Raw genomic sequence first — 24398 nt, forward strand, 5'->3', positions numbered from 1 at the left:
AATCTCTTTTCGAAGAGGGCCTGGCAAGACAGCAGATCCATTTATAAGTATTAACAATTAGATTCATACAGTCACATACATTTATATAGTTTTAAAAGCATAACATAATAAAATCATCTAATCTAACATCTAACATGACTGACTCAAAGGCAGTTGCAGTTATGAAGGCTCTTCACGGTCTTCACGGTCTTTTAATAGTTTACCAAATGTCATTAGTTCTGTCAGTTTGGACTCATTCATTGCAGGTTGAAGAGGCTGCTCTCTTACCCAGTTATGTTCTAACTCAGGGGACAAACATGATGAAAAGCCTGGGAGTGGGATCCATACCGTGTGTTGGACCTAGTTATTAATGCAGTCAGGTAAGGAGGAAGTAGTCCCAGAATACATTTATACACAAAAAGGATTTGAACCAGGTTCAGATCAAAACACAGGTTCCACTTTAGAGCAATCAGAAAACCTCACACCTTCTTCCATAACCTCAGGTTGACATTACTGTAAAATGAAGGTTCGCTGAAAAAATATGTCTTTAAAAATGTTCTGTTGACAGTGGGCTACATTGTTAGGACAATAGTTTCGGACAGAGAATCAATCATATTATTATGGTTAGGGTCTCTAAATCTTGCTTTTAATGTTTTAAGCTGTCCAGCTTTATATATTAAATTGAAGTATCTTATATTGTAACATTTAAATTAAGTCTGTTTGCAGCAAATTTGATTTTAAAATCTACAATGGCTTGAACAGGTCTCTCTCTCTCTCTATTAACTCAATGAGACTCAATGTATAAAGAACGGTTATGAATGAAAGAAAAACATGAAAAGAATCTGTCATAAAACACATTTTGCACATTATGAAATACTGTGAAAACAGGATTTAATTTTAGTCTCAGTATATTTTATTCAAACATGGAAAAGGGAAAAAAAAATGCCATTACGAATGTTATTGAATATTTGACAAAGCTGCATCTTTTACCAGGTTTTTATCTGACAGAAAAGAAGAACAAAAGGATTCAGTATTCATTCACTGCAGGAACAATAGACTGTTGATCACAGTAACATTATCTCAGGTTTAGAGCTCGTCTCGCTCCTCATTTGTCTCAGAACCCATTAGTGCCTCCGCATTAATATTTGCAGCTGCCCTGATTGCAGATTTCATAGATGCTTCGATCCAACCATGAGGGAAGGCTGTGTGCTCACCAGCAAAATGAACCCTGCCTTCCCTCTTGAAGAGCTCGTCAGCGTACTCCAAGTGCTGATAAGGTGTGAAGAGAGCAAAGGCCCCAAGGCTGTATGGATCCTGACTCCACTTCTTCACCATTATACCAGTACAGAGAGAGCGGACATGCTCACCATGGATCTCAGCCAAATCTCTCAGAAGCACCTCCTTCAGCTCTTCATCACTGGCACCAAGGAAGAGGAGGGAATCATCAGACCAGGTGTAGGAGGCCAGGATGACACCGATGGTGTCGTTTTTTGGGAAGCTGTGGCTCTGGTAGTAGATGAAACGAGAGGGTCGGTCTGTGATGCTCTTTCCTCCTTTGATCCCATCTTTCTCCCAGAACTTCTCACTGAACGTAAGGGTAATTCTGGTGGCGCTGTCGTAGTGGACTGTCCTCAAGGCCACCATCTTTTTTATGGAAAGAGGTGGCTCAAAGTCCATGAAAAGAACTGCTTTGGTTGTGGTTGTGACCAGGACAGCATCAGATTGGATCTTCAAAGGAAAGACCTGATCTTTCTGGTATTGTACAGTGACACCACCCTCTGATTGGATGATACGCCGAACCTTAGACTTCAGAAGTATGATGTCTTTGAGACTTTGAGCGAAAGCATTAGGTAGACAGTCAGTCCCATTAGTCATCTCATAGTACCTTCATATCGAAAAGATAAACTGATGTTATTACATGCATCAATGTTATATAAACAAACATTATTATCAGTAATGATAACCCTTGGCATAGTTTAACTAAGATCCCATAGATGTCGAGACAGAACTGCAGTTTATTCAAAATTCTGATATTGATGTAGGGTTCAGGGTTAATACCTAGTAAATTCATAAACCAGCTCTTTCCAACACAGCAAATAACATGTTTTCCTTTAACAAACCCATCAACTGTTTTGACCACCTCAAACAAATGTTTCTTTATACTTTCTAAATAAAGGTATTACTCATCACGGTGAAACTTCAGTAGTTTAAGACTTCTGTAAGAAAATAACTTCAATAAATAAAGCAGATCAAGTTTGACAGTCTTGATGTTATGATCTTAAGTAGCTGCCAAGCCTTACTTGGTGGTGTCATTGACGTCTGATTGGTCATAGAGCATCTCACTCAGAGCAGTATACATGAGGCTCTGCTCATTAAGGAGATCACCAATCATCCTGATGGCTTCATGGCTCAGACCTGCTACCACCTTCAGATACTCCTGTTAAACAGACATAGTTCCAACTTAAGAGTGCACATGTTGCTAAAACTGGAGGCAAAGGCAGATAGGTTCACTAAATAAACAAAAAAACTCTGTGCTGATCATTTTTACCCATTTTACCCTCTGTATACTCCTCAATAATTCCCTGTCTCCCTCACTGAAGGCTCTTTCTGTCTTGTTAAGCAAGACAGAAAAAATGACATGTTCTTTAGGTCACCGGTGATCCAGGGTTTGTTAATAGGGAAGCATCTCACGGTTCTGGTGGGGATGATGTTATCCACACAGAAGTTTATATAATCCGTGACACACTCAGTCATGCCATTGATGTCCTCTCCATGTGGCTGGCACAGTGCGTCCCAGTCTGTAGTCCCGAAGCAACCTCACAGGACTTCTTCAGCTTCCTGTGACCACTTTCTCATAGTCCTCTTTATTACCTGTTTCCTTTGAACAAGGGGCTTATATTTCAAGCAGAGAAAAACAAGATTGTTATCTGATTTTCCTAGAGGAGGTCTCGCTGTAGAGATGTATGAGTCCTTGACATTTGCATTAAAAAAATCCAACGTTTTATCTTCTCTGGTGGAGCAGCTGACAAACTATTCAAACATTGGAAGCGTAGCAGAGAGTGAAGCATGGTTAAAATCACCAGATATTGCCATAAACGCATCGGGGTGTTGTGTCTGTAGCTTAGCAACAACTAAGCAGATGGCATCACGTGCAGTGTCACCAAGAGCTGATGGTGGAACGTAAACTGTTGCCAAAATAACACAGGTGAACTCTCTGGGTAAATAATATGGACGAAAACGTACTGCTAACAGTTCAATATCGGGACTTCACAGTTACAGACACTTCACAGTTACATGTCCTGGATTACACCATCTGTTGTTCACAAGTACTGCCAGTCCACCTCCTTTACGTTTGCCGCTCCACTTTAAATCTCTGTCTGCTCGTATGGTTAGAAAGCCAGGCAGAGAGACACTGCAGTCGGGGATATGATCCGGCAGCCATGTCTCAGTGAAACACATAATACTGCATTCCCGGTACTCTGGCTGGGTCCTTTGTAGGGCTTGGAGTTCATCCAACTTGTAATCCAAGGATCTCACATGGCCCATCATAATTGACGGAAGAGATGGTTTGAACTTCCTCCTTCTCTCTCTTCTCCTTGCTCCTGCTCTGCTCGGTGCTTCCTTTTCAACTCATCAGGGATTTGGGGTTTTAGTTGAAGTATTTGAGCTTTTGAGATATTAATCAGCTGCTCCCTGTTGCCATGGTGATGTATCTTAACAAATGTCCAGAAGTTTAAAAATTATCAGTAAAAATTCTTCCAGCTGCACAGCATCCAATACCGGAGAGGATAACAGTAAAAAAAAAAAAAATGTTATCCACCACAGGAGGAATTTGAGCTCTTAAAAACAATTAATCAGAACATAAAGTAACAGAGCAACTCCAACCTGCTGCCACCTTGAGCGCCGCAATTCTAGAAATAAATAAATGAGGCAGTTCCGGAATTCATGCATTAGGTGAAAGTCATCCATAGTTATATATTTTGATGAATCACAGCCAGAGCAAACTGCATGACATTGTCAAATACCAAAGTTGTTTCAACAGTGCAGTTTGCCTGGAAAGAATGCCTGTAGAAGGTGTTAATTTGGGCTAAAGGGAAAAAAGAAGGGAAAACTGCCACCTGTTGCACTGCTAGCTTTAAATAAAAACAGGATGGTGATGCCACAGGAGGTAGAATATACACCATGTTGCCAAAAGTATTTGTGTGTCTACTTTTACATGTAGCTGAACTTTGATGCCTTCTTATTCTTAATCAATAAAGTCCAGTTTATTGTTGGAGCCAATGTTGCCAGCAACAATAATTTTAATTATACTGTAAACATCTTCCAAGGTTTAGGAGTGAGTTCAAAGATGAAAAACCAGAACTGCAGCCTCTGCTGTAATTGATCCCAAAGCTGTTCAAGAAGGTCAGTTTTTTTACACTAAAACTTTATAGACCGGCAGCCATGGAAGTGATTGGAACACTGGAATTCATTGATTTGGTGGTGGGACTCAATACGTTTGGCAATATACAGGTTCTTCTCAAAATATTAGCATATTGTGATAAAGTTCATTATTTTCCATAATGTCATAATGAAAATTTAACATTCATATATTTTAGATTCATTGCATACTAACTGAAATATTTCAGGTCTTTTATTGTCTTAATACGGATGATTTTGGCATACAGCTCATGAAAACCCAAAATTCCTATCTCACAAAATTAGCATATTTCATCCGACCAATAAAATAAAAGTGTTTTTAATACAAAAAACGTCAACCTTCAAATAATCATGTACAGTTATGCACTCAATACTTGGTCGGGAATCCTTTGGCAGAAATGACTGCTTCAATGCGGCGTGGCATGGAGGCAATCAGCCTGTGGCACTGCTGAGGTCTTATGGAGGCCCAGGATGCTTCGATAGCGGCCTTTAGCTCATCCAGAGTGTTGGGTCTTGAGTCTCTCAACGTTCTCTTCACAATATCCCACAGATTCTCTATGGGGTTCAGGTCAGGAGAGTTGGCAGGCCAATTGAGCACAGTGATACCATGGTCAGTAAACCATTTACCAGTGGTTTTGGCACTGTGAGCAGGTGCCAGGTCGTGCTGAAAAATGAAATCTTCATCTCCATAAAGCTTTTCAGCAGATGGAAGCATGAAGTGCTCCAAAATCTCCTGATAGCTAGCTGCATTGACCCTGCCCTTGATAAAACACAGTGGACCAACACCAGCAGCTGACACGGCACCCCAAACCATCACTGACTGTGGGTACTTGACACTGGACTTCTGGCATTTTGGCATTTCCTTCTCCCCAGTCTTCCTCCAGACCCTGGCACCTTGATTTCCGAATGACATGCAGAATTTGCTTTCATCCGAAAAAAGTACTTTGGACCACTGAGCAACAGTCCAGTGCTGCTTCTCTGTAGCCCAGGTCAGGCGCTTCTGCCGCTGTTTCTGGTTCAAAAGTGGCTTGACCTGGGGAATGCGGCACCTGTAGCCCATTTCCTGCACACGCCTGTGCACGGCGGCTCTGGATGTTTCTACTCCAGACTCAGTCCACTGCTTCCGCAGGTCCCCCAAGGTCTGGAATTGGCCCTTCTCCACAATCTTCCTCAGGGTCCGGTCACCTCTTCTCGTTGTGCAGCGTTTTCTGCCACACTTTTTCCTTCCCACAGACTTCCCACTAAGGTGCCTTGATACAGCACTCTGGGAACAGCCTATTCGTTCAGAAATTTCTTTCTGTGTCTTACCCTCTTGCTTGAGGGTGTCAATAGTGGCCTTCTGGACAGCAGTCAGGTCGGCAGTCTTACCCATGATTGGGGTTTTGAGTGATGAACCAGGCTGGGAGTTTTAAAGGCCCCAGGAATCTTTTGCAGGTGTTTAGAGTTAACTCGTTGATTCAGATGATTAGGTTCATAGCTCGTTTAGAGACCCTTTTAATGATATGCTAATTTTGTGAGATAGGAATTTTGGGTTTTCATGAGCTGTATGCCAAAATCTTCCGTATTAAGACAATAAAAGACCTGACATATTTCAGTTAGTGTGCAATGAATCTAAAATATATGAATATTAAATTTTCATCATGACATTATGGAAAATAATGAACTTTATCACAATATGCTAATATTTTGAGAAGGACCTGTAGTGTATTTCGTGTTCTGTGAGGGATCTCTGTCCTTCTCAGCAGTTGCGCTGAAGGTGAGATGAGAGCGTTGAAGTGGAAGGTTTGTTGGGAGATGGTAATATTGTGCTGCAAGGATCCAGCAAGAGAACATAACTTTTTCTCTGGAAATGGGGCAGATAGCAGTGCTTCATGAATACCCTGCTCATTTATTTAAAGCATTAAAAACCGAATCACCTTATGTTGTCTTTGAAGAGAAATGTGTTGCAAATCCAAGACTTTTCTTACTTCAGCCACGCTGAAGTTAAACAAGAACATTGTGGTTGTGAATAACTGATGCTGTTTACAGGTTGAGATGAAAAGCGGGTTTTCATATGTGATTCATTTCTGACACAGCATCATAACACCTCAGGCAAAAAAGAGTGCCCCTTATTTCTAAGCATCATGGACCTTTGCTTTATAACATATATTATCATATATAACATATATTAAAAACATAGTATACCTTACCTTTACAGAATAATGGTCATATTTCTGTAGTGCCCTCTCACAGCCAGATTCATTAATTTCCTTCTCAACCTACAAAAACAATAGAAACACTTTCTTTAACAGAAGGAACACAACAGTAGGTTTTTAACTTCCGACTAAAATAATCCATGATTGCTTCAGTTTATATGACACAAGATCAACAGATATTGGTCAATAATGGTAATTCAATTTTAAGGCACACCATATGACAATGTTTTCAGGGACGGACTACCAATCTATCCATTCTGGAGAAGTCTAGAACTGTTGTCCAGACTGCTATCATGAGGTCAGCGGCTGCCTCGGTAATTTGTCTCCCTCCTTTGTTTTGCTCTATTTGAATATGTAAGCCTTGTCTTGAACATAGCATTAGACCTACTGGTAATGGAAAAAGTTGGTTAAAGTCCAAATCCAGCTTCCAGCAGCATTCAACCAGTCCAACATGCTGCAAAGTAGCTGTATGAGATGCAACAACACAGTGGGACTGTAGTGACCAGAGGGGATTTCCCAACAGCTGTGGTTTTATGGTGCATTCAAGTATATCTCACTGGACATTGGATTGTCCAAATATCTAAACGACTCAAAAGTGATCTAAACCTTTTTTATTCTCAAATGTCTTCAAAGACTTTTCCTAAACAACAACAATAACCATTTTTGAGGTCAGCAAGGCCAGTCCTACTTCAAATTATTTGGCAACCTAGCTACAGAGGTGCACATGGAGTGTACTTCATAAATATGTTGCTGTTTTGTAGGCTGCTTCCACAGAACCATCATGGTCAATCACCACAACTTGAACACCAAGTGTTGTACATGCTCAAAACAGTCAGGTAACCCCCATGCTCAATCACACAAAGGAACACACTTCATTCTTGTACAGCCTCAGAAAACCACTCCAAGACCATGAGGACCATCCAGACTTTATGTTGTGGGTCTCCATGTGGTTTTAAGGAGGCCTTATTGTCTGCAGGACTGCTGATATAAGACTGTGAGAAGAATCACATCCTGTGAAACCTTTGCATCTTTTGACACAGAAGATAATGAAGTCTAGCTTTCATTCTTTGATCTTGTAACGCCACAATATGTAATATCACCACAAAATATAATAGGGTAATAAATTAGGACTTCAAAATGTGATAAAGCATTATTAAAACCACATTTTGTAATAATCGCCACAAAATGTAAAGAAATCCCAGAACACATTTGTAAGTTTCTGCTGCATTATGTAATAACATTATAACATTTTGCAGTGTTTTTTAGAAAAGGTGGTGGTTCTTTTTTGTTTTTAAATGATAATGTAATAATGCGGCGCATTATGCAATAAGCGATCACAAACAAGTCTTAGTGTTCAGTATACATTTATTTAACTGTCATGTAAAAGATCCTAGACATTTAAATCTTTGAAATCTGTTCAATAAATGCCAAACCTTTGGTCATTTAGTGGCTTTTTAAGCTTGGTTGCCAAGGCAGGAACACCAAGACACGTAAACCATGCATGGAAGAATGCATGGTTATATCAGAACAATGGCTACCCATACTGTAAAAACAAAAAAGCTGAATTTTTCTCAGAAGCATTTAATCTATCAGTTGAATATTAAACAGAACTAAGACAATTCCCTTGACTTAAATATTCAACTATGTGTATGTTGGAAGCCTCCCTCCACGTAGGATTTTTTTTTCTCTTGCCGAACAACCCAAAGATAGTTTGTTAGTCAAATTGTTATCAGCAAATCACCCTACAAGCAATCACATGTTCAGCACCACGGCGAGCGTCTTTAAATCACAAGCGACCTGGAGACAAAGTTTAGGACAATCTGATTTCCCATGTTATCCAGTTGTTAATGGAAAATTATCCACCTCACAGATAGTAACAGGGTCATTCACAAGTCCATACTCAAAAATGAACATGTTTGTTTAGGAAAGCCACCATGCACTTCTTAGAACCCCAGCATCAGTAACTGACTTGTCTTGGAACGCGCACAAATGCATGCTCAATAATAACAACTGGCTGTGCTTTCTATAGGGACAGGACATTTAACTTTTGTAATGAACATTTGGGGTGCAAGAAAGAGCCGTGCTCTAACACCACACATTAATAGAGAAGTGCCCCCTTCTGTCAAGCATTGACATTGGCCTGGTGTGGCATCGTTGGCAAGTTCATGTTTTTGCTGTCGTAGTGGATACATTTGCATTCACACACTGCTCTGAGTAAGATGGGTTTTCTTATAGTTTAATGTTTTTTTTTTATTAACAACAAGCAGTTGACAGGTTACTGTCATCTCTGGTATTGTAAATAAAATGTGGAAAACTTTAAAGGCATGCTAATGTTAGCAATGGCAATGTGGTCACGCCATTCATACTGCAAAATTTTTTATTTCAGCTTCGTAAAACATATTTTTCTTTACTCTGTGTTATATTATTATTGATAGGAATACTGAAGCTGATACAAACCGTCTGCGTCTATCAGACGCAATCTAAGGTTTTTAAACAGTTCAATTTTATATTCCTGGTAACTCAAAAATACAAAAAATGGTTTTCTGTCTCTGACAGACCATTGCAGTGATCTGTACCTTTTGGGTCTTATGCATGGGACATAGAGACCACCAGGCAATGACTGAAGAAGTCTACAATGTAATACTCCAACAACTAAGGAGAGAGTTTAATGTCCTTCTCAATGAACCAAAAAATGTGTTAGTGCGGTTCTGGAGAAATAGACATCTCTATTCTCTAAGTCAGGATGGAGAAGAATTATTGTGTGGCAGGAAGCCAGCTGCTGTCATGTCAAAATTGGCTGGTGTTGTGAAAGAAGTCCTGGATCAAACCAAAGGGTCTGGCACAAGAAAGCTTAATAAGCAGATAAATTACCAGTACTCTGGAATCAGTGAAAGGAAGGTTAAAAAAAATCCTGGACAGATCTAAAAGGTATCAACTCCACAAGGCCAGATTTGGAAATAAACCCCTTCCAAAACCTATTAGGGCTAAAGAAGTACTGGAAGGACTGGCATCAGATTGACCTCCTTGCAGTGGCGATTGCTCTAAGACTGCAAGGGAAGCTCAGCTTCCCCTAAATTGTCAAAAAATAAGTGATCAAATATATACTGTTGTGTGTACATGTCATTGACTAAATATGTGCTACAACCCACTCAACATTTGTTCATAATCAGCTTTTTATCGCTGGTAACGAAGCAGCTTTCCTGTCACTCATTCCCGCAGCTTCACAGTGCTTTAAACAGTGAGTTCAATAGCGAAGCAAAAATGCTGGGCTTGTCCCGCCCATCGGACGCTCAGCTTCTCTGGGGGTCTGTGGGGCAGTGGGCTGGCCTCGGTTGGCCCGGACGCTCAGCTTCTGCATGATGATTGGATGATCTGTCTGAGGCTGAATCCCTTTTTGATTGAGAGCGAAATGAGCGAATAAGCGATCTTGAAATTGAGCTTCCCCTCCTTGAAAGACCAGCATCCACCACTGCCTCCTTGATATGGGTAAATTGAAAATTACCCAAAGGGTCAAACATATCGATACATACTAATTGTACTTGATATCTTCAGTATCTATACATGGCTGGCAGCATTAAAGAGTAAGATAAGCATAGAGATTGCAAAGCATTGTCATGACATCAATAATCAACACGGCCCACCTCGAGTTCATGATCAAGGAAGAGAGTTTAAAGGAGTAGTGAGAAAGGTGATTCTGACAAATCATGCATGTAAGAATAATTGAGAGATCACCATACCATCCCCAGAGTCAAGAAAAAGTAGGGAGGATCCATAGAGTGCTCAGGAAAAAATGTAGCCTTGTGAGTTGTTATCGGTGAGATGTGAACTGGGATAAGCATCTGCCAGTTTATTCCAAAGTGCTGAATGAAGATGTTAAAAAAGTCTTAAGTTGGATGTCTCTATTTCAGGTGTACTATGGGAGAAAAAGTAACAGAATAACACACTCATTGGTGGGTTCCCCATCCAGTGTCAGAAAATAAACTGTGAGCCACCCTCAAGCAAATTGCCCCGTCTTGAAACATCGACTCATTTTCGACTCAAAATACCGAGGGTACGGCTTGACCCAGCTCCAGATGGAATCTGCCAGTTCAGTGCCATGGGTGACCAGCTTGCTTCACTGGGGATTTTTAGATCATCAGCTTCTCTAAAGAATGACATTGTTCAAGATCTCAGGTCTAGCCCATCTACCAGCAGTGGAATACATTTATCACAGTTTGCAGATGGGAATGACTGGGATGCATACTTAGATCAAATGTCACAATATGGGACCTTTTGGTGATTACATAACTCTACAAAGGGCTGCTGAAATTTTCAATTTCTTATCATCTCCACTTTAGGAATGGGTGCCTCTTTAATAATTTCTCAATCTAACATTTATTCAGAGGAATTGTCATTGTTAGTGCTTGGCCACATTGCAGAAGGACATGGGGACCATTACCTAAGTCTGGAAGGGTCAGTCTGTACTATAATTGAAAATATAAAGGAAGCTCAGCAAGAAATTGTATTGGAGACAGAATCACACCAGGAACATGAAAATGAGTATCCAATACTGGACAAAACCACAGAGTATGAACATCTCCCTGAAGAAGCCCAAACAAATGCCCTACTTGATGAAGTCCAAGGTGATGCCTTGCCAGACAGAATCCCAGTGATGTTCTATCAAGTGTCATTTATTGTGAAGTTAACCCCTGAAGCTGACATGACGATGCATGGGGTATTCAACAGGGTTTTACATATTTTTAAAAATCTTGCATCAAAATTCCATCCACATATTTACCTCAGGGAAGCCTTGGCTGAAAGTCTTGACTTAAACAATTACAATGACAATGTCATCAGTCTCATGATAACGTCTCCCCATCATGCCTGAAAGTCTGTTCAAATCCACTCGCCCCGATCTTCACCCGGATCTTCAACAAGTCACTGGAGACGTGTGAGGTCCCCTCCTGCTTCAAACGATCCACCATCATCCCAGTGCTCAAGAAACCCACCATCCTAGGATTAAATGACCACAGGCCTGTAGCCCTGACGTCTGTGGTCATGAAATCCTTTGAGCGGCTGGTGTTGAAGCACCTGAAAGACATCACATTTCCCCTGCTGGACCCACTGCAGTTTGCTTACCGAGCAAACAGGTCGGCAGATGATGCTGTCAACTTAGGTCTACACTTCATCCTGCAACAGCTCGACCGTCCAGGGACATATGCCAGGATCCTGTTTGTAGACTTCAACTCGGTCTTCAACACCATCATACCAGACATCCTCCACCAGAAGCTCACCCAGCTCAACGTCCCAGCCTCCACTTGTCAGTGGATCAACAGCTTCCTGACGGAGAGACAGCAGCAGGTGAGACTGGGGAGCATCTTCTCCCGCACCAGATCAATAAGTACTGGTGCCCACCAGGGGTGTGTTCTATCCCCACTCCTCTTCTCCCTATACACAAATGACTGCACCTCAGCGGATTCGTCCATTAAACTCCTGAAGTTTGCAGATGACACCACTGTCATTGGTCTGATCCAGGATGGTGATGAGTCCGCATACAGACAGGAGGTGAACACTGGTGTTGTCAGAACTACCTGGAACTCAATCCCCTCAAGACTGTGGAAATGGTGGTGGACTTTCGGAGAACACTATCCCCATACACCCCCCTCACCATCCTCAACAACACCGTAGCAGCTGTGGACCACTTCAGGTTCCTTTGAACCATCATCTCTGAGGACCTGAGATGGTCCTCACACACAGACAATGTTCGGAAGAAGGTCCAGCAGAGACTGAGGCAACTCAGGAAGTACAACCTTCCACAGGAGCTGCTGGTCATCTTCTACACTGCCATCATTCAGTCTGTCCTGTCCTCATCCATCTCAGTGTGGTTTGGCTCATCCACAAAACAGGACAGTTCCAGACTGCAACAAATAATCAGGTCTGCAGAAAGAATAATCAGGGCTGACCTTCCCTCCATCCAGGACTTATACAGGTCAAGGGTCAGGAAAAGAGCTTCTAAAATCTCTGCAGACCCCACACACCATGCACATAAACTGTTTAGAGTTTTACCTTCAGGGCATCACTACAGAGCACTGTTCACTAAAACCAGCTGATACAGAGACAGTTTCTTCCCGCAGGGTGTTTCTCTGATGAACATTTAATAGAGTACCAAACAACCTCATACTGAAGTCGCAAATCCACCTTTGTATATTTGTATATTGTTTATGTGTATTTATGTAAATAAAGATATATGCAGAATATATCACACAGAAAAGTGTACTGGAGTCAAATTCCTTGTTTGTTGTATGTACGAACTTGGCAGTAAAGCTGATTCTGATTCTGATGAGGCTCTACAAATCAGCTGGACACAATAGTAGTCTTGCAATCAGAATCAAGGAGATAATCAACAAAAACGACTAGTGGATAATGTCCTGGGTCCTGCTTAAATGTGTGGGCTATGGTCAATTTAAAGAAATTTTTTGGAGGAGATAATGCAATCACCTGTGCTCATATTTAGGTCGCTAGTTAAAACAAAACATTTTTTTACACTATAGTTGTTTTGTAAGCTCTGGTTCGCTTAAAGTGAAGGAAATGTTTAATGGTATTTTCATCAATGCTTCCTCATAAGGATTTTTGCACCTTCAAACTGAGCTGTTTACTTATATATCACATACTTTAAATTATTGTTTTGTTAGACTGTATGTTGAGCTTGTTTTTCACTTCATTTAAATAATTATAATAAGACCGAATAGCTAAATATTATTCAGTGTTATTAATCACTACATTATGGTATTAATTGTGCTTGAAATTAGCATAAGTTGTTCCACTAATAAAATATGAAAATAATACACTGGCCTTCTATGAATGTACTTTCTGCAAGATTTTAAAAAAGTTAATTCTGGAATATGATGCACCTCACGGAAAACAGGTGTTTCTATTGAATTGTGAGGAGACGTGACATGAGGTGGAGAGCAGATGCCCACCTCCTTGCATGGAAAAATAGTTTGTGTCTTCATGTTCCTGCCTTGGCAACCAAGCTGAATAAGCAACTACAAAACCACAAGTTTGGCATTTTTTGAACAGAGTTTCAAAGATTTAACTGTATAGGATCCCTCGCCTGTCAGTTAATAAATGTATATTAACAAGGATGAACACAGAGGCTTGTTCGTGATTATTGCATAATGTGCCACATTATTATAATTTCATTTTTAAAAAAGAGGAACCACCGCATTTTGTAAAAAAACACTGAAAAATGTTATAATGTTATTACATAATGCAGCAGAAACTATTAAAAAATGTGTTCATGTATTTCATTACATTTTGCACTGATTACTACAAAATTAGGTTTTAGTGACGTTATATTACATTTTGTCCTAATTCTTACATTATTACATAATGAGGCATTACAGACCTCATTCTTTGTTTTCTTTTCCACGTACCTCATGCAGACTTTGTAGTAGCAGTTTTTCGGCTGACTTCCCTCTCTCATTCTCGTTCACGTCATATTTGAGAATGTCAGGATTTTCTTTCACTTCATAATTCCTTCTCTTCACGCCATTAACCATGTAATATGTGTTATTGTCATCCATGATGAAGTCCCTGAGCTCCACGCCCAGCTTTTTAGCAAAGGTAAGGACAATGCTGTTAAAAAAATTATTGTTAGAAACTATGGTGGCTTGTGATTTCAAATGTTTTATTTGTAAACGCAATCAATCATGTTCGTTCGTTCGTCGTCTTCCGCTTATCCAGGACCAGGTTGCGGGGGCAGCAGACTCAGCAGAGACGCCCAGACGTCCCTCTCTCCAGACACCTCCTCCAGTTCCTCCAGGGGGAGCCCAAGGCGTTCCCAGGCCAGCCGAGAGACATAGTCCCTCCAGCGTGTCCTGGGCCGTCCCCTGGGCCTCCTCCCGGTGGGACGTGCCTGGAACACCTCCCGAGGAAGGGGTCCAGGAGGCATGCGGTATAGATGCCCGAGCCAACCTCAACTGGCTCCTCTCGATGTGGAGGAGCAGCGGCTCTACTCCGAGCCCCTCCCGGATGGCCGAGCTCCTCACCCTATCTCTAAGGGAGTGCCCGGCCACCCTACAGAGGAAGCTCATTTCAGCCGCTTGTATCCGTGATCTCGTTCTTTCGGTCATGACCTAAAGTTCATGGCCATAGGTGAGAGTAGGAACGTAGACCGACCAGTAAATTGAGAGCTTTGCTTTTCGGCTCAGCTCTCTCTTCACCACAATGGACCGGCACAGCGCCCCCATTACTGTGGCAGCCGCACCGATCCGTCTGTCGATCTCCCGCTCCATTCTTCCCTCACTCGTGAACAAGACCCCGAGATACTTAAACTCCTCCACTTGAGGCAGGAACTCCCCTCCAACCTGAAGAGGACAAGCCACCCTTTTCTGGTCGAGTACCATGGTCTCGGACTTGGAGGAGCTGATCCTCATCCCAGCCGCTTCACACTCGGCTGCGAACCGCCACAGCGCATGCTGTAGGTCTGGGCTAGAGGGGGCCAGCAGGACCACGTCATCCGCAAAAAGAAGAGACGAAATCCTCTGGTCCCCAAACCAGACCCCCTCCGGCCCTTGGCTGCGTCTAGAAATCCTGTCCATAAAAGTTATGAACAGGACCGGCGACAAAGGGCAGCCCTGCCAGAGTCCAACATGCACTGGGAACAGGTCCGACTTAGGGCCGGCAATGCGGACCAAACTCCTGCTCCGCTCATACAGGGACCGGATGGCCCCTAATAAAGGGCCCCCAATTCCATACTCCTGGAGCACCCTCCACAGGGCATCACGAGGGACACAGTCGAATGCCTTCTCCAGGTCCACAGAACACATGTGAACCGGTTGGGCAAACTCCCATGAACCCTCGAGCACCCTGTAGAGGGTATAGAGCTGGTCCAGTGTTCCACGGCTGGGACGAAAACCACACTGTTCCTCCTGAAGCCGAGGTTCGACTATCGGTCGGACTCTCCTCTCCAATACCCTGGCGTAGGCCTTACCAGGGAGGCAATCAATCATGTTAATATATGAAACTTACGAGTGAAAACTTGGGATCCTCATGGCCCCAATTTCTGCATGCCAGCCCTCCTCATAATTCCTGTATGTTTCCACTCGTCCACCAACACGTTCGCTGGCCTCTATTATGGTGACCTTGTTTATATAAAAAATAAATAAAGAGGCTTGTTTGTTTGGAATTTTTTTCTTTAGCTATAGATCTTAGGGACTAACATTAAACAAATAACATTTCTACAAAAACACCAGTTTTACTTTTAAAATGCAATGTTGCTGAGTTTCACTTAATAAGTGTTTGAAATTGTTTTTAAACCCAAATCTCCTGTATAGTTAATTCAAACTTCAGATTTTACCACACAGTATAACCAGCGGAGGCAGGGAGCTCCTTTATTACTTTGAATTTGCCCATAATATTGTTAACACTTTCAACTGGTAATTGTACCTTATGTCCTGCATCTCGCAGTAGTTTTGCTGCTGTCAGTCCAGCCATACCAGCTCCAACAATAGCAACATGATGACGTTTTTGTATCTTTGGGAGGCCATTTTTGGCAATGCCCATCAGTTTATCATAGTCATTGTCCTTCAAACAGTCGTCCAGAGCGTCCCTCAAGCTGTCAGCAGAAGAGTGGCTTTGGTGCAGTGTCAGCAGCAGCATCAAGCCAAAGACCACTGAAGATTCAAAATAAGCAAGAAAAAGCCAATTAAAGCTGTAAACCATGTGTTGTGCAGCTCAATGATATGATGAGATAAAACCCAGACCATGACATTAGAGCAGACCTGGGCATTTTAAGTCCCACAGAGCAAAGGAGGCCCGCTTACTACCTCTAACCAGCCTGCGTGAGTTAATAATAAAAGTCTAAATCTTATTACTTTGCTACAGGAAATGCAACGATATGGCTTTCATTTTGAAAGCCACAACTTAAGTGCCTCAGAAAATGTGTTGAGATTAGCTCATAGCTGTCATGATTTGTAGATGTTTGAGTTTCGTTTTGGGTTTTTCGTCTGATCTTGTTTTGCTGGTAGTGTTTTGATCTTAGTGGGTTTTTGGTGTGTAAGTGTTTTTTGGGTGGAGTCTGAGTTCGCTCCAAAATTGAGGATCTTTGCTGATGAGTAACTGCAGGCTTCTGACAGCAATCATCTAATCCGGGCTGCTGGAGATTTAAGGAGCCGTTTGCTAACTAGTCTTTGCCTGATGGTCAACCTTGCTGGTAGACTCAAGCCTCTGATTCCTTGTGAGCCTTGTTCCTTGATAGTTGTATCTAGTTCCATGTTTTTCCCTGTTAGTCCTGTAAGTTCGCCATCTGCTGCTTTCTGTGTCTCTCAGGTAAAGTTTGGTTGCTGCCCTGTCTACAAGAATCCCTTTGACAGAAAACAAAGACCTCTCAAAAACTTTTTGGACTTAACAAACAGCTCCTTCTCCCCCAGCCACGATCTGCTTGTCCACTCTTAGACTCTGTGCAAGCTAGCCAAGGACCTCTAAAAACCATTTGGCTCCCACACCTTCAAACACATGAATCAGTTGCTATGAGGATCATTGGTCTCCCTTTCAGCCCTCACCTACCCCTGAGCCCAGTAAGCAACCTGTCTGAGCAACCTGTCTGATCACCATACGACCAGAGATTTCTACCACCGTCGCTAACTCTCTTTTTCTTTCCCCAGACGCCGATGAACATAAATGCCTGAAGTCACCTTTATTTATTATTGTTGTAAATAAATATTTAAACTCCTCCATGAGTCCTTTGGCTGGAATGTGTCCTTGGATCTCTCTTCAGTTCCAGTAATGTTCTGGTTACCACTCCCTGCTACTGTCAAACCATAATCAGCTTCATAATCAGGTCCACCTGTGCCATGCCTTACTCCTCTGTTCTGTTACCCCTTGCAGGAGTATCCTGCCATGCCATACATCCTCATTTGTCTGCTTCCAGTTATATCAGACCAAGTTGTAAGTTTTTATTTATTAAACCTAATTTTCAACTCACTGCTGTGCTGCTGCATGCCTGTCTGCTTTTGGGTCCTACTCCAAGAGCCACTTCCTGACACCTAGCACTTAAATATGTCAGCTAACACTAAAATAAAGAGAAACTGATGCAGAGTTTTTAAAAAGTCATGGACTTCTAAATATTTCTTTGCAGAAATCTACCATAAAGCTATGTGCTTAGCGTGTGAAGAACATATAGAGGTGTTTTAAGAATTACAATTTGAAAAAACATTTTTAAGGGAAAACATGGATGTTCAAGAACGTGATTTTCTGTTGCTGGCATGAGCATCAGAAGATTTGCTAGCTAAACTACGAAAGCAACAAAGATTTTTCTACAAAACTCCACTTGTCCGGGATGCAGCAGTCAGGACCAGCATTGTAATGTCCCACAAAATTGCAAGATATAAGATATTCTCTGATGGGGAGTTTATCAAGACTGCTTGATCGTGTATGAAGCGCTAATTTAGCCTGAGAAAAAGACGAGTTTGTAAATGTGTCTCACTCGCATGGAATTTTCTGCTTCAGCTGTAAAAGAAAATCGATGATTTTAAAAAGGTTTTTTTTTGCTCTGGACAACAGTTGGGATGTCCATGATACAGCCCAGTTACTTTTCTTTGTATGTGGATTAATGAAACATTGAGATTATGGAGGAGCTGGCAGCTCTGAGGCTAAAGAAAAGCACTACAATAGGTAGTGATATATTTACTGAGGGAAATGCATCCATGGACATCCTGGGACTAAAATGGGACATTCTAGTCAGTGTTACAATTGATGGCTGTCTAAATTTGACGGGGAAAAATGTGGGATTTTTGAAGCATATACAAAATAATTTGACTAAAATTAACCCAGAACAGAGCCCAGAAAAGTATATTTTTGCACTGTATATCATCAGAAAATGTTGTGCAAGTCAATGCTAAAAATTAGTCATGTTGTTGATGTTGTAATTAAATAGTTAATTTCATCAGGGCAAGAACACTGAATCACAGCCAGTTTGTTTCACTGTTGAAGGAGCATGACAGTGAACATAGTAACATAGGCTACCAGACTACTGTGAGATGGGTCAGCCTGGGCAAGGTGCCTAAAAAAGTATGGGATCTAAGAGCAAGCAGAGCTTTTTGTGAAAAGAAAGACAAGGACTTCCTAGAGCTCTCAGATGCACACTGGATGGCGCATCTGGCCTTGGCTGTTGATATGACTACACTAAAGAATGAGCTAAATATTAGGCCACAAGGCAAAGACCTCTTTGCTCATGAAAGGTACAGCTTAGTGACAGCTTTAATGAGAAAGTTGAAGTTTCTTTCAAATCAGTTAGAGGGTAACATTCTCACTTACTCACATGCCAACACTGTAGGGAGTCACACTATCAGCTAATCGCCTCTAAAAGTATTCATTTATGTTAAGGGCACTGCATGCCACTTGGCAGGACCAGATTGACTTTGCTTCCCAAACCAGCACCCTTTGGACCTCCTTCTTCAGAACCGTTCACGTAAGAGGCAGTGTTTGGGCAGACATAATTAGTTTTGGATGAAATATTCTAAAGATTGTGTATTTCATAATGTTTTGATTTGTTTGTGGTGTGAAAGCTAGGTTGTTTTAAGGGCTAGCAGGCTATCTGCTTAGCTAATGTGAACAGGTCTCTCAGCCTTGAAGCTAGTTATTTCTATATTGTGTTTTAAAGTTTAGACAAACTTTTTTTAACAGGTGGTTTTAAACCCAGATCGGCCATAATGTTCCAGGTACATGTTTGACTTTAAATAAGTAGTGAACAAGCTATAAGCTTTCCTTTGTTAGCTACAACGGCTAAAGTCTGATGCTAGTGTAACCCGTGTTTAGTCAGATGACTAACTTTTCCGTGGCCAAACCCTTTCTGTTCAGCTTCCTTAATGTCACGGGTCATAGGAAACTTCCGGGTCAGTCTTCACTGTGGCTGTGGCGTGCACTGTTGGCGTGTCTCGAACAGATTGTAAAATCTGCGCTTTATACAAACTCAATGGCATGGTGAGTCCTTTAGTACATTGTAGCGATATTGTTTTATGCTTAAATTGACCGTGTCATTATTTACCGAACTGTTGTTTTACTAGAACTGGCGGCGATTTATCTTCCAAACTCCATTGGTATGGTGCTGTAAATAGCCATTCCGCTGTGCATGAAGTTAAGTCACCCTTACTCCATTGAAAAGGTAAAGCAAGTTTCTGTTGATGTGTGATGGAAGCCGAATTATAGATGAAGGTTTAATATGTGCATCACAATTGTTGTTTGGTGTCCTAGTTACATTTCATGTATGTTATGGTATTTTTTTTTTTATTGACTTTGGAACGGCAATGAGGTTTTGTATGCTGATGGAAAAGAATATAGTTACACTTAATTAAAACTTAATGTTGTGCAATATTTTATTGTCCTACTAAATGTGATATTGAATGTGATATTGAGTGACTTTGGTCATTCAGTGTCAGTTTAGTATTATTGAAAGTGCACTTTAGCTTGATTGACTTGAAACATGTTTCTGATTTACACGAGTTACTATTTAAATCATGATTTAGTCATATAACAAACATGGGACTTTAGAAATAAAAAATGTAGTGACTTTTAATGATTGCATTCTGTATGTAATTTGTATAAATTTATTCATGCATTGAATGTTTAAATGGAATTAAATCTTTAATGTATGTTCTGACCTTTTAGGTCGGGTTTTTTTTTTGGACAAGATTCTTCACCTGGATTCATAGATGGCGAGCTAGAATCATGAACTTATATTGATGGACTTTGAATTGAGCTTTGTCACTCAATCCATTTTTTGTTTATTGTATTGTTATCTGCACCAGTCACTTTAATACAAGCACCAAAACTAAAACTGAGTTTGCTGCTTCTTGGTTTTTACCCCTCAGGCTCTTTCAAAGAACATTCTTCTGACGCTGCATTTGTAGCCCAGTCAAATTGCCTAGTCTTTATGCATTATACTAGTGCCAGTGAAGTGTTTACACACGACTCGTTGGCATATTATGAGAATCAATTGACGTTCCTAATCGCCACTTTACCCATTACCCCATGTGATTCCTAACTAAACACCATAAAGAATCACTGATCCAGAAATTGTATTTATTCTCAATCGACATATTATTCTACTAAATAAGAACAGCTAATTAAACAACATTGAGAGTTAATTTTCCAGAAGGTATTTTTTATTCACCAAATCAGTTGTTGAAATATTATTTTATTAAAATAATTTTTTATCTAATCTTCTGATTTGGCATTGCAATTGGTTGTTTGGAGGTATACCAATTATTGTTCTTAGTTGGTTCCAAGACTAACTTAACCTCATTTCCAGGTTCTTTAAGATAAATCTTGGTTCTCAAACATATGTAACACTTAACGGTAATATTGTATCATTTTATTGGTCATGGTTTTTAACGATTTTTATTGATTCCCTTGTTCCTTCATTTGTATATAGTTCATTTTTTTTCCTTATTCTTTCAATTTGCTTGTTAGTTTTAGTTTATATGTTTTAGCCAAGTAAACAGTTTGTTCATTGAAATAATATAACTTGAAAATAATGAAATAATTTGACTTGGAGTTTAATTATTTTGTTAATTAATTGCTACACTTTAGAAATTGTTGTGAATGTATTCCGTGTGTGTGCAGAGTTTTGCTGTTCGGTAATGCCAGAGCTCGTTTCACTTTTCATCTATTGTCATCCACATGTTAATGTTTAACCAAGGGAACATAGAATGTGGAAAAACAGAAAGTTAAATTCTTTCCCCAGTACTGGGGTTTGAAGAAATTAACAAACATTCTCAGTAAACGGAGATCCAGATCCTCTCTTAGTGATCATCACTACTGTCCTGTCCTTCAAACCACCATATAATCCACCACAGACATTCAACCTGACTTCAGTGCACTTATTCAAGCTCAAAACATGCTAGATTTCACTAAACACTTACAATATTAAGGTAAATTGTTGGTAACATTTCATAAATAAATTGGTGCAGTTATTGTTTTTTTTACACAAGGTTGTAGGATGCAGTTTTTTGAAAACTAGTTAATAAAGATATGATGCTATTTCATAAATGCTGTAAAAATTTATATTTTGTAAACAATTTTGTTTTATGTTAAACAGTGTATTTTTTTTTTTTTTTTTTGCTCCTTGCTTGCTTGATGAAGTGTTTGACAGTTTGACATGTTTGCCTCAGTGTTAGTTATCAGTGTAAGTTGATGCTGCTATCTTATGTTATGATGACTAAACATTGCAAAACCTGAGATTTCTTAACAGTGTGTTTGTTTAATATTGTTTTATATTTGTATATATTTAATTTTTTCCTTTGACCCCTTTGGAAAAGTAATTGCCCACCCCTGCAGTATAGTGTGCTCTATCACAAAAAGTATATATTCATGTAAAAATTCCTTTTTATAAAACATACTGTCTTTTCTAGAAAAAAAAATAAAACGGATGCCAAATAAAAGTTCAGGTTTTAGAGTTTGAATTGTCTTGAAATGTCTAGAAATATACAAACTATACAACTGATTCAATCACATATTGTTTAAGACACTGGTAAAGATATTTCTGTTTTTGTAACTTAAAATTCTCAACTTGTTTATCTGCAAGGTCAAATAAAAAAGGGGCATAATACTCACATGGAGACAGTTTCACAAGTGCTGGATCCATTTTTGCCAATGTCTTGTTTCCTCTGATATAATACAAACATATCCGTGTTAAAAGAAGTTGTCGTACGAAATTGTGCCACAATGCCAGTTTACCATTAACTTTACCACATTATATATATCCCATACAGCTGATTAATCTAACCAAAGCAGTTCTAGTGTTTACAGTCATTAATCTTAGCGGTAACACAATAGTTCCAGATTTTTATTTTGATACTTTTATTTTGTTAAAAGTCATTAAAGTAAACAACATATGAAAAGATGTTTCTTTGCAGTTATACTATCAACATAATAATAAAATTGACTAACTATGAATAAGAAATCAGTTCTTACCATTAGGCTGTGTACTTACTCTGTAACTCACTGAATAGTCAGCAATGAATTTATCCCTTTTTATGCAACAAGGCTGGTGGAAAAGGAGGGGTTGGCTTATTTCAAATAGTCGCTTGGAACAAAGACATTTTTTTTGTAATAGCAACTGTTCTTTGTCATCATCTTACTTGGAATTTAAGTTCCTGTTTCTTGTGAAAACTACATGGGAAGATCTATAAATTTCTCTGGAAAGCATCTGTTTTGTCCATTCCAAGAATCGTTTGGCAAATTTATAAAAAAATAAATGACATTTAATTATAACCTTTTTGATCTTCCTTAACTCATATTTATTGCATTTTTGCAACATGTAAGATTTTACACTTTCTTATTTGAAAACATGCTAACATTCAATCAACTCCACAGAAAAAAAGGTGTGTCTACAAAACTGCTGTCAAAAATTCAGTTGATAGGTATACACCCAAACAGACCAGTAAACGTCTCAAGATTTGTTCGTTAGAAACAATGAAGAAACGGGATATGAAGAATTATTGCTAATCATAAAGAGGGACATTGAATCTTTTCAAAACTTTCAAATTAAAGCAATGTGTACATATAGAGGCCTTCACAAGTATTGATACCACTGGTGAACATGTGTGAAGGGCCAAAAATACATCTATCTTTTGCTCTAGTGCAATAATGAAAAGCTGAAAAATTTAGAAAAAATATGCAAATCTATCTTGTGGGGAAAGATTACCTCATAAAATTATTTTTGTTGTTATACTCACCGGTGTGAAAATTATTACAGGACTTTTGTTTATGTTTTGTTTTTCTCTTTAAAACATTTTATTAGTGTTAGTCTCTGCCCAAACCTGCCTCACTCCTGTCCAAACACTAACCTCTGAACCAGAATGAACTGTTGAACTCTGCCTACCTACAGGAAACCAGTGACTCTTTTCACATGGCTGAGGACTGATTGTTAGCCCCAAAGACTGGACTTCATCCCATTCTTCGGAACTAAAAGGGGGGATGTTGGGACCCACAGCCATGGATTTCAACATTAAACTCCGGTACGAACTCTTCTGGAACTTTTCAAAATAAAGTGCATTAACCTTCTTCCGGCACAGCCAGGAAACGGGATAACTGCGGACTCCCTGTGACGCCACTGCCCAAATAAAAGCACAGCTGTTGCTACATCCGCCCTCTTCCACACGAGCTTCCAGAGTGACTGGATAGGGGAGACAAAGCGCGCTGATGTCTCTTTGCTGGCAAACAGACATAAACTCTTCAACTGGATCCAAGGATGTCATGCGATCATCGATCATATGCAAAGATAAGTACGAATGAAATACTGTCTGTGTATCCGGTATTTTCAATCATGAACAGGGAAATTAAGGTGTAAGAGTTGCTTACCTTCTCTTTGAGGCCTGCAGAAGCAAACTGTCCCAGAGGAGTTACCTACAGAGACGCGGTCTCTATGAAGCCGAACGGAGCGGTCTCCCAGTCTGGAAGGAAGACAGCAGAGACCGCACCACCGTGTTAACGTGCAGTGTGGTTGGCGGACACAACGAGCCCTTTTTCATCCACAGCTGGAGGTTAGCGGGAAGCTTTGTTCACAGAGCACCTTCAACCCCCCAAAGCTATGGAGGTTAGCTGTAGCTAACCATTGTTCACTGTGGATACCTTCTTCAAACTTCATCGTCGCTTGGACAACATTCCTCACCACAGTACATGAGGTTAAGTGTTTTGGGCAGAGAGTTATAGAAGTGATTTAGATTGAAATGATCTAAATGTTTTTCATTTTAGGAAGTTTGGTTTTGTTTGTGTTGAACTCAGCTATCTTGGTGCTAGCAGGCTATCGCAGCACACGTGCTC

General features: G+C 40.3%; 1 protein-coding gene across 1 annotated transcript; it reads right to left on the bottom strand.

Annotated features, from left to right (window-relative positions):
• Window positions 1-1065: 1065 nt before the first annotated feature.
• LOC124880954 (L-amino-acid oxidase-like) lies at window positions 1066-22218 on the bottom strand. The gene is made up of 7 exons (XM_047386409.1): window positions 22188-22218; window positions 16023-16249; window positions 15606-15718; window positions 14009-14210; window positions 6588-6656; window positions 2280-2416; window positions 1066-1864 (listed from the first exon to the last, which is right to left on the bottom strand). The coding sequence occupies exons 1-7, from the start codon at window positions 22216-22218 to the stop codon at window positions 1066-1068; spliced, it is 1578 nt and encodes a 525-aa protein (XP_047242365.1).
• Between the last annotated feature and the right edge of the window lie 2180 nt (window positions 22219-24398).

Source organism: Girardinichthys multiradiatus, chromosome 14 (assembly GCF_021462225.1).
Source record: "Girardinichthys multiradiatus isolate DD_20200921_A chromosome 14, DD_fGirMul_XY1, whole genome shotgun sequence".
NCBI lineage: Eukaryota > Metazoa > Chordata > Actinopteri > Cyprinodontiformes > Goodeidae > Girardinichthys > Girardinichthys multiradiatus.

What these genes read in the sequence shown, in the direction of transcription:
- LOC124880954 (XM_047386409.1), bottom strand. Translation starts at nt 22,218, where the DNA reads ATGGATCCAGCACTTGTGAAACTGTCTCCAT. An exon ending in ACTTGTGAAACTGTCTCCAT is followed by an intron (nt 16,250 to 22,187) that starts GTGAGTATTATG and finishes TTGAATCTTCAG; the next exon opens with TGGTCTTTGGCTTGATGCTG. An exon ending in TGCGAGATGCAGGACATAAG is followed by an intron (nt 15,719 to 16,022) that starts GTACAATTACCA and finishes TATATAAACAAG; the next exon opens with GTCACCATAATAGAGGCCAG.